General features: G+C 48.9%; 1 protein-coding gene across 1 annotated transcript in view; it reads right to left on the bottom strand.

Moving 5' to 3' along the window:
- Positions 1-1,453: 1,453 nt before the first annotated feature.
- Positions 1,454-10,959, bottom strand: part of CFAP410 (cilia and flagella associated protein 410) — a 15,692-nt gene continuing 6,186 nt past the window's right edge. Inside the window, exons 3-7 of the mRNA XM_007947246.1 lie at positions 8,939-8,947; positions 6,020-6,260; positions 4,286-4,460; positions 3,178-3,271; positions 1,454-1,585 (exon numbers count right to left, since the gene is read on the bottom strand). Coding sequence (XP_007945437.1) covers positions 1,454-1,585; positions 3,178-3,271; positions 4,286-4,460; positions 6,020-6,260; positions 8,939-8,947 — 651 coding nt within the window. The remainder of the gene's footprint in view (positions 1,586-3,177; positions 3,272-4,285; positions 4,461-6,019; positions 6,261-8,938; positions 8,948-10,959) is intronic.

Genomic DNA, 10,959 nt, shown 5'->3' with positions numbered 1-10,959 from the left:
CACCCCATCTTCACACTGGGTCTTCCAAAGGTAGAGTGTTGAAATGGCTTCTGACAATTCTAGAAATGGCTTTGAAATGGTTAGCAGACCATTCACCTTCCTGTGACAGCATAGCCATCTGAATGCCTTATCTTTGGGAGCTAAGCCTTTGCTGACCTGCACACACATCACTCAATTCTTGCATCCCTTCAACCTGTCATCCTTTTGACTTGCTATCCTGTCAGTATAACTGCACATGCTCTTAGCTTGTGCAGGTTTGGGACAGTTTAAATAGATCTGGACCCCAGCCCCAGCAGTGGGAAGGGGCAGAGGGAAGGTCAGCTTTCTCCTCTCCAGCCCAGTGACTCATACACCAGCATGAGCTGGCTAGTCTGTCATGGCTTGGACCAGTTCACAACCTCATTTTTCACGTGAGTGTGTCTGAAGTTTTGGTAGGCCCTATAAAGGCCTCTACTGTGGGCTCACTGCCCAGAGGCTGGACATCATGATGAGACCTGATGAGACCTGCCAACTTTTCACAGGGAAGATGTATTTTAGCTTCCAGGAGGCTCTCTTCTCCCCACAGCTACATCCCCCCGGCCCCCACATGGAAGTAATGGGGTCTGGCTAAGTTAGTCAGCATAAACACCCTGCACTGAAGCAGGGCTATTAGAGAGAGGGGAAAATAATGACCATTCCTCCTCCTCACAATTCAAACATGGCCTTAAATGCAGGCAGAAGCTGCAGTGGGGGTGAGGTGGTAGGGATGGAGGGGTTGCTGGGGAGCCTGACAAGGCCAGCATTCTGGAAGATTCCGTTGGCCAGTGAAGAGTGTGTCCAACCAAGTCAGGGACTGAAAATGAGCAGAACATCCTGCGAGCATCTCCCTATTCTACTGAGAGAAATAGTATTTATCTTTAAAAAATTCCCAGGCTATGTGTGCATGTGGACATGTCTGCCTACAGATCAGATTTTGGAAAAATACTTTATTAGGAAAATCACCTTCAAAGTTGTCCATTTTAAGCAGCTCCCAGTTCAGCTAGGATCCTCACAGCCACAGGGATGAGTTTCAGGAACAGCAGTGGCTTGGGCAGAGGAAGGCATCCATACCCTGTTGGCCTGGGTGCACCACCACTGCCCCAGCTGTCCCTCTACTGGTCAGGAGGAACTGGATCTACCCGGTGGCCCAATGGCTGCACTCTTCTCCTTCCTGGGGGCTGTTCAGGGCCTTCTTGGGAGTTGACAGGCTGTGGTGCAGCTTCCTGCAGACATGGTTCTGGTGCTGGCTCCCAGCCTGAGGCTACTCCCAGCCAAGGGCCCAGGCAGGGGCTGTGGGCAGTAGCAGTGCTGCAGCATTCCATTCTTAGATACTTGGAGAGGACACTGGGGACACACTAGGACTTACAGCAGGGAGGTGGTGTAGTTGGCACAGTCCAGCCGGCCAGTGGGGCCTGATGGCTGATCCCCTATGGGGTCACTCCATGTCCTCTTGCAACTCCCGCCTGTGCAGGGCCTGGAGGTGGCTGCCCACGGTGTGGTGCACCACCTCCAGCCCCTCAGCATCCAACTCTCTCAGCAGCAGCAGGATGGCAGTCAGCACATTGTTCTGGGGACAGAGGGGTCATTAAATGAAAGCCACCAGCCAAGCAATGTGGGCCACTCCCATACCATGGATGCAGCCATGGTCATGTCACAGAGAACAGAGCATCTAGGGTGGGGATTAGGTTGGGCCTTCCAGGGAACAAGTAATATGAAACAGACACAAAGTCAGAATACAGGGAAACCATGCTGCAGATATTTCCACGGCGCTCACGCTTGCCAGGTGGGATCTCACATACTTCTACCTGCTAACCTGCTGTCCCTCACATCCCCAGGTGGCCCTCTGCTCACCACTCACTTCTACTGATGAGGAAATTGAGGCACATGGAGGCAGAAATTAGAGCAGGGCTGGCTCTGTGTGATATGTGCTCTGACATACATGTGCTGTGGATATCACATATGTACATGTGCTCCCAAACACGTGTACCTCACACCTACACATGCATTTTCTATCTTTCTCTGCCAGGAAGACACAACAAGGGCACTGAAATAGGACCACCTGAGCTGATTCCCTCTGCATGTTACGTGGAGGTGAGCGGCACTCTTAGCCACTCTGCTGCTTATTCACACAGGCACACACAGGACAGGAAAGGTCTGTTCTAGGAGGTCCACTGCCATCAAAGCAGAGTCATGGGCCCACCTGATTGCCTGCATCCTGGGTTCTGATCCCTCACATCTCACCCTCTTCCCATGTCCCCAGGGTCTCTTTGGCCACCAAGCCCTCTCATGATCCACCAGGCTATACCCCACACCCAGATAGGAGCAGCACCTGCCTGTCTCTCTGCAGAGGCAGCTGTGTATGTGTGTGTGCTGGGGGGCAGGCTTATAGCCTGTTTAGTATTTGCTGAAGACACAGAGGTAAATCCATGCTTTTAATCTAGGATCACCACAGGCCTGGGGGCTCTGTAGGGCCTCAAGAGCAAGGAGGAAGGGGATAGGGAAAGAGAAGGGGCTCTGGACACCCCCAATTGCAGAGGAGCAGATCCTTCCTGGATACTTCATGTACTGGGGTTCCTCCCAAAATTTATTAGAAAACCCTCAGTGGCTAAAAGCACATTACAAATCCAAGGAGCCTTGACCTGGTCACCTCATGGGGGAGGGACATGAAACTCTGCAGGACCGTGACCTGCCAGGAGAGCCCCCAGGAGCAGGGGGGAGCACAGGGGGACCTGGGACCCCACAGCTGGGTGGGTACTCCTGCCATTCTCTTTCTCTTTCCCAACAAGTGCAGCTCAGGATGTGGGAGCACATGTTAGCACAGCTGCCACCTCCGTCCACTACCCAGGTGGGAGGGGCATCTTTCAGAGCCTCAGCTCTCCAAGGAGTTTGCTCTTCTCATGAGCTTCCATCTGTGGCCCTCGTCATCCCATGGCATTCAGCACAGTCTTGAAATGGTATCTGCACACATGTGAATGTGTGTCTTCCCACCCAGTGAGTTGGCTGCCCAGGGTCAGGCAATTACGAGGGAGCCCTCAGGGCCAGTTTTCCATTCTTGGGGACCTGGCTTTGGTATAACTTCCTAGAGTGTCTCAAAGCTTCCCACCACCCAGATTTCCACATTTGAGGTATAGGGACCAGGGGCTGCCTGGGCACACTCACCTTGTTCTTGAGGTTGCTGGTGGTTTCTTGTGGTGGAGAGGAGGAGGACTGGTCCTGGGACAGCGACTTCATGCCCAGGTGCTCCTGGACACTGCTGGTGAGGGGGTACATAGAGCTTGGGCCTAAGGGGCATGGTGGGGGAGTCCCTGCACCCAATAGCACAGTGCAGACAGACTCCTCCATCATGAAAACAGACCTCCCTACCCAAGCAAAACAGAAGCAGACAAAAAAAAGGTCAGCTTCCACAAAGCGAGACTGAGGTGGAACCCTGGGTCAACTCTGGCTGACCGGCACTTGGCTCAGAGAGTGAGCCTTTCTCTTGATCCTATTCAGGGGAAGCCTCTCTGCACCCAAACTTCCCAGCTATAACAACTCCTGGGGTGGGGGAGCACTAAACACTCACATGACTGACCCCTGTGTGAGTCCTGGCACATTGAGCTCACAGCATACATGATGCTGGGTTGCACTAGTCCCCTCAGTGAAGGTGGCCCTGAAAAACCTTCCCCCATCATGGGAAAAACAATGGTAGGAAGGGGAAGGGCCTGGATCTGCTGAGTAGACTCTTGGCCCAGAGGCCCACATTTAAACCCTTTGTGTCCCAGCTCTCTGTCCCTGCATGCAGTCCCCCTCTCAGTGTCCTCAGGAACTCAGAGGCCATGGGTGTCTCCACCAAACCAAAACCATTCCCACTGCCATTGAGTCAATTCTGACTCAAAGCCACCCTAAAGGACAGAGCAGAACTGTCCCTGGGAGCTTCCAAGGCTGTAAATCTTCACAGAAGTAGAGTGCCTCAATTTCATCCCATGGAGTGGCTGGTATGTTTGAACCACTGATCTTCTGATTAGCAGCTGAATGCCTTAACCACTATACCATCAGAGCTCCTTAAGGGTGTCTCCAGACCACACTTATTTCTTGCCCCGCCTGCTGTTTGATAAATACGGTTTTTTAAAGTGGCTTTTAAAAGAAATAGTAGTTGAAGAAACACTATGGTCTCAAATGCAAATAACAGAAGAAAGGACCTAGCAGGGCAGAGAAATACCCACTGACTCTCTGCATGGGGAGACCCAGGCTGGGCCTCTACTACTTCCTAGCCCCCTGTGAGCCATACCTCGCCTCATCAGTGCTGAAGCCCAATGGGTCCTGCTCGGTCTCAGTCAAAGGGTCAACGGAACTCAGGGCAAAGGGCATCCCAGGCTGCCTGCTCTCTGTGTCCTCTCTGGCTGGGGCAGCAGTGATCTCATCCCCCTCCATCAGTGCTCGGGACAGCTCCTCCTCGGTCACAGCTTCGGAGTAAAGGAGACAGGCCAGAGTATCAGAACGGCTCCTGACACCGAACCACATACTGTGGCCCTCGTCATCCCATGGCATTCAGCGCAGTCTTGAAATGGTGTCTGCACATGTGTGAATGTGTGTCCTCCCACCCAGTGAGTTGGCTGCCCAGGGTCAGGCAATCATGTCCATGTCCTCAGCTCAGGCACTTGCTGGACACATGTCTGCCTATGAACTTAGATTTGCTAGAAGTAAAAGCTCATAAAACCCCTCAACTGAGGCAAAGTTTACAAAAGGACGAGACCATAGTTACTTCACTTCACTCACATGCCTCAATCGCCCTGATGCTTATTTAAAGTTGCCTATCTGAAGCAAGTATCTGTCACACGTATGACTGACAGGGATTAGTAATTGGCTTCCAGAGAGCCAGTAGGTGAACAAGGAAAAGGCATAGTCCCCTGGGGAATGGGCTACACCTTCACAGAGAGGGGTAAATGGCCGTGCCCATGGTGAGGTACTTGCCTTATGGGTGAACATAGAGAAGCAAACTGAAACTTCAGGGGGTACTCTACTCCTTCAACAGGAAGAGTGCAAACTGGGGATGATGTGTGTAGATTCACTGCTGGGGGTTGAGATGGCACAGCTACTAGAGTTCAAGTTCAGTCAGGGCTGCTGGGCACACACAGTCCCCATGACCCAGCAGTACTACCACCTGCATGCCTAGACACTGCACCTCTGACACCTGCACACGCTCGCCAGGGACCAGGGGTGAGGATTTACAGCAGCATCATTCTTAAGAGGATAAAAACAAGAAAAGGAATCTAAGGCGTTAACAGGAAAAACTGTATGCAGGGTTGGGGGGAGTGGGCATACAGGAATTATCTTTTTGTATTTTGTGCACAATTTTCCTTAAACCTAAAACCACTCTAAAAAGTAAAGCCTATTAAAAGAAAAAGAAACTGCTCCAGTGCCCTTTGACGGTGGATGACCAGCCTGTGCTGTGTTTACCTAGGAGGTACTTACCCTTACGACTGGGTAAGTGAGGGTTGGGACTCAAGGTTGGGTGGGTTATGGCCTAGAAAGGAAAGCCAGGTGATCGAAATAAACCAAAAACCCAAATCCACTGCCACGGAGTCCATTCGGATTCATAGCCACCCCCACTGGGTTTCCAAGGCTGTAAATCTTTATGGAAGTAGATTGCTTCACCCTCCTCCCATGGGAAGCTGCTGGGTTTGAACCTTTTGGTTAGCAACCAGATGCCATACCCACTATGTCGCCTGAGCTCCTTAATACTATTATAAGCAGAAGAAACTTTGGGAGTTCCCCCTTAAGAGGACTTTATGGTGAAGATGACCTTGGAGATGTGTCTTGAAAGATGAGGAATTTGTGGAGGGAAGAAGATTAGGGGAGGGACAGCTTCCCAGCTCAGGCCTGTTAGCAATGATGTGGGTTATCAGGATTTTCTTCTGGATGTGGTGTTGAATCTCAGCCTCCTAAGTCCCTAGACTAGCAAGCATGACAGCCCCGTGGTCTCCCACCCAGGCCAGTCTTGGCACACTGGCAAGACACCCACTCTGGTTGTCCAATTTCTGTAGGCCGGGCAGGTTGCGCAGGACAGTCATTCGATAGAGGTGGGGATCGGGGCCGCAGCATGGGTTCTCAGCCAGCCACAGCACCCGCAGGCACGGCAGGTCCTTCAGGTAAAAGAGCTCGGCCAGGCTGGGGATGCGGTTCTTGCGCAGGTAGAGCTCGCTCAGGTGCTGGCACTGGCGCACAGGCTCCAGGGTCGAGACACTGTTGACACTGTAGGGATGCTGTGGTTAGCAACGGGCACGGTACCCAGGGTTGCCCAATACCACTGGCCTCATTTCAACTGTAAATACCAGGGAACAGCACTAGTAGGGTGTGTGACCATCTGTCCTCCCTCAGAAGTAGGTCAGAGGCAGACTGGATGAGTCAAGGTCAGGGAGGCCCTAAGCTGAGGAGACCAAAATAAATAAATAAATAAAAATAAAACTCACTGCATGAAGTCAATTCTGACTCACAGAGACTCTCTTTGGGTTTCTGAGGCAGTAAATCTTTATGGAAGTAAATAGCCCTGTCTTCCTTCCACGAAGTGGCTGGTGGGTTTAAACTGTCAACCTTCTGGCTAGCAGTCAAATGCCTTAGTCACTATCCTTAAGCTGAGGAGAGGTCTGAGAAAATGGGAAGGCTGCTTGAACAGTAGGTGTGGCTGGGGCAGATCACTTCAAGAGAACAGATCCTCTGTTCTCAGGCGGTCCTCAGGGTGTTAACATGTGAGGGGGATGTTCACTCTCATTACAGGTGAGGAAACCAAGGCCTCAGAGGGGGCAGAAAAATCACTTTGCCTCAAACAGGCCAGAAAAACGCATGGCAAACAACCTAAGGGAGCCCTGGGTTACATACACACCAAGCACTGAAGTTCAAAAGCCCTTCGTTTAAAATTAACAAAGGACTTTTGGTACAATGACAGACACACAGACCAATGGAACAGAACTGAGAACCCAGAAGTAAATCCACCTACCTACGAACAGTTTATCTTTGACAAAGGGCTGATGCCCATTAAATGGGAAAGAATCTCTTTAACAAATGGTGCTGGCAAAATGGGACATCCACTTGCAGGAAAATGAAACAGAATCCATTTCTCACACAATATACAAAAACTAACTCTAGATGGGTCAAAACCTAAATGTAAAACCCCAAACTATAAAGAGCATCAAAGAAAAACTAGGGACAAACTTAGAAACCCTAATACTTGGCATAAATATACTATCAAACAGTACTAAAAATACACAAATGGCAGATGACAAACTAGATGACTGGGACCTCCTAAAAATTAAACATTTATGTGCATCAAAACACTGTGTCAAAAGAGTGAAAAGAGAACTTACTGAGTAGGAAAAAAAAAAGTTGGCAATATATTGGATAAGAGACTAATCTCCAAAATTTACAGAAAACTTCAACACCTCAACAAAAAAAGACAAGCAATCCAATTAAAAAATGGGCAGAGGACATGAACAGGTACTTCACCAAAGACAACATTCAGGTGGGCAACAAACACATGAAGAAATGGTTTCAATCATTAACCATTACAGACATGCCAATCAAAATAACAATGAGATGTCATCTCACCCAAGCATTAATAGCAAAGTTCAAAAAACAGAAAACAACATATGCTGGCAAGGGTGTGGAGAGACTGGAATCCTCATATACTACTGTAGGACAGTAAAATGGTACAACTGCTGTGGAAAACATTATGTATGATGCTTCCTTAAGAAGTTAGAAATAGAAATACTGTATGATCCAGCAATCCCACCAGTAGCTATATATCCTAAAGAAATAAGAGCCATGACACAAATAGATATATACACACTCATGTTCATCACAGCACTATTCACAGTAGCAAAAAGATGGAAACAACCTAAGTGCCCATCAATGGATGAATGGATAAACAAACTATGGTACATACACAAAATGGACTACTACCCAACATTAAATAATAACAATGAATGTGCAAAATACCTCATAACAAGGATGAACCTAGAAGACATTATGCTGAGTGAAATTAGTCAATCACATAAGAACAATTATTGTATGAGACCACTATTGTAAAAGTTAAGAAAAAGTTTACACAGAAAGAAATATTCTTTTAAAGTTTCCAGGGACAGAGGGGAAGGGAGGGACAATCACCAACTAGAAGGTAGACACCTATTAACTTGGTTGAAGGGAAAGGCAATATACAGTAAGGAGGAGTTCAGTACAAAAAATAAAATAAACAAAGGATGCTACTGTTACTGTTAGGTACCATCAAGTTGGTTCCAATTCTGTACAACAGAATGAAACACTGCGTGATCCTGCAATATCCTCACAATCCTTGCTATACTTGAGCCCACCATTGCAGCCACTTTGTCAATCCATTTTGTTGAGGCTCTTCCCCTTTTTCACTGACCCTCCACTTTACCAAGCATGATATTCTTCTCCAGGGATTGGTCCATTCTGACAACATGACAAAGGATATGGGTTTAAATTTAGTTCCACAGAAATTGTGACCAAGTTAAAGTAAAAGAAAAATGCAAAAAGCTAAGGTCTGCACAATGAATAAGGAAGACCGAAGAAGAGTTGATGCTTTTGAGTTGTGGTGCTGGCGAAGAATGCTGAAAGTACCATGGACTGCTAAAAAAACTAACATCTGTCCTGGAGGAAGTGCAGCCAGAATGCTCCTTGGAAGCAAGAATGGCCAGACTTCGTCTCACCTATTTTGGTCATGTTGTCAGAAGGGACCATTCCCTGGAGAAGGATGTCATGCTTGGTAGGGTGGAGGGTCAACGAAAGAGGGGGAGGCCTTCAACGAGATGGATTGATACGGTGGTTGCGATGATGGGCTCAAGTATAGCAGGGATTGTGGGGCTGGCGCGGGATTGGGCAGTGTTTCGTTCTGCTGTGCATGGGGTCGCTATGAGTCTGAAACGACTCGACGGCACTTAACAACAAGGTCTGCACTGGTATGAGAACGGTCCAGCCCCGTGTCTATACCCAAAGAAACTAGAGCTGTGAATGTGCAGGAGCTCAGCTCCCAGGCATCTGAGTGTCCTCTGAGGATGAGGTCGGGATGCCTGCTGTGCCCCAAGAGAGTACTGCAAGACCAGAGTGCACCTCCTTCCCAGCTTGGGGGATACTACTGTCCAACACAGAAGGTGAGAATCAGGTTCTGTGTGAGACATGGACTAGGACCCGACCCTGCCTATCCAGAACATTCTTTCCAGAGGGTGATATCTGGGTTTGGCATGCACCTTGGAGGATGAAATCCTCCATCAGGGATGCCACCACCAAAATGAACACTTACTTAATGATGTACTTACTAGGGACTGGGTGATAGGCTATTCCATGGTGCTGCGTATTTCATGGGGTCATTTCATCTATCAGGTGTGAGGTTGACCCACTTTACCAAGCAAATATCAAGCTCCTTATTAAGGAACATACCCACAGGCACAGGTAATCAGTGCTAACCGGAGGATTCAAATTGCTGCCTGACATGGAGCTGCTGCCTTCAATCCACACTGACATCGCCTCTGCACCCACAGGGAACCAGGAATCAAGTGCAATGATTCCTGAAGGGTGATCACTCAAACATCAGGGCAGCCTGTCCCATCTGGGCTGAATAAACAACACTGGCCAACAGTCCTCTGCCTCCTGTCCTCATTCTGAGCCATGGCAATGACAAATCCCAGCACCCACAAGGGGCCTAGAGCTCTGGGAGGTATAGCCACATGCCCCAATCACTTGGCCATACACAACTGGGACAGGGTGCACACCCACATCCCAACTCTATGCTGCATGCTGTTTTAGGGGAGTCAATGGCTACCCACTGTGTCAAGTAGGTTTTTTCTGGCCTTGCTGGTTCAAATTCCAGCCTTGTTGACAATCAAAACAAAAAAAATTAAGTAAAATAACTGACAGCTCATGTGTGTACACATGCTATGCACCAGGCCTGGTGCAGCTACCCCTCAGAGCCCCTACAGGCTGAGTACTGTTACTTCCATGTGACAGATAAGAAAACTGAGGCACAGGGAGTTTCCGATTTTTGCCTACAATTTGGTAGCCAATAGGGGGAGCATGACCTGAGCCTATTCATTTGCTCATTTTGTGAGAATGCACTAAATGGGTAGCACTAGGCCAGGGCTGAGGGTGCTGTGTGTCCCAAGTGGACGTGGTAGACAGCAGGGTGGATATGGGCACTAAACAAGGCAACACAAACCTGTTTGTCATTACCGATTACAGAAGGTGCCATGGAGACACAGGAGACAGGGCCAGGAGTCCCTGAGATGGGCCACAGGTGCATGAAGGATGAGGAAGGTTAGCCTAGCCAGTGCCTGTGATCAGGAAGACAGGTCACGGTAGTCAGCAAGGGGACCAAGGCCAAATGACTGTCATACCCAAAGGAGCAGTTCTGGAACTTTTCTGAAAGGCCAAACAGCAAGGAAAGTCCCTCCTCCTTGCATGGTTTAAATCTCTGTGAGGATATGGACGTGGGGCTTAGGTCCAAACAGTTAACACGCTTGACTGTTAATAAAAAATGTTGGAGGTTCAAGTCCACCTGAGGCACAAGAGATGAAAGCCCTGGTGACCTACTTCTGAAAAATCAGCCACTGAAAACCCTGTGGAGCTCACTTCTACTCTTGACACAGGTGTGGTCATATGAATCAGAGTCAACCTGATGACAAGCAGTAAAAGCACCCAACCAGGCAGATGGTCCACCAATGTGCACTCCCTCTCTCGCTTCCAAAGGTGGCAGCTATGTGAGTAGCAAAGAATTCAAGGATACAGACAATTCTTTCCTTCTCTAACCCAAATCCAAACCAAACCCATTGGTATTGAGATGAGGACAGAGTAGAATTGCCCTATAGGGTTTCTAAGGCTTTAAATCTTTATGGCAGCAGACTGCCGTCTTTCTCCCATGGACCAGCTGGTGGGTTCAAACTCACTGACCATTTG

This window comes from Orycteropus afer, unplaced genomic scaffold, assembly GCF_000298275.1.
Source record: "Orycteropus afer afer isolate SDZICR_OR568_19922 unplaced genomic scaffold, OryAfe1.0 scaffold00179, whole genome shotgun sequence".
Lineage (NCBI taxonomy): Eukaryota > Metazoa > Chordata > Mammalia > Tubulidentata > Orycteropodidae > Orycteropus > Orycteropus afer.
Note: the sequence above shows the minus strand (reverse complement) of the source record. Positions and strands in the feature narration are given on the sequence as shown.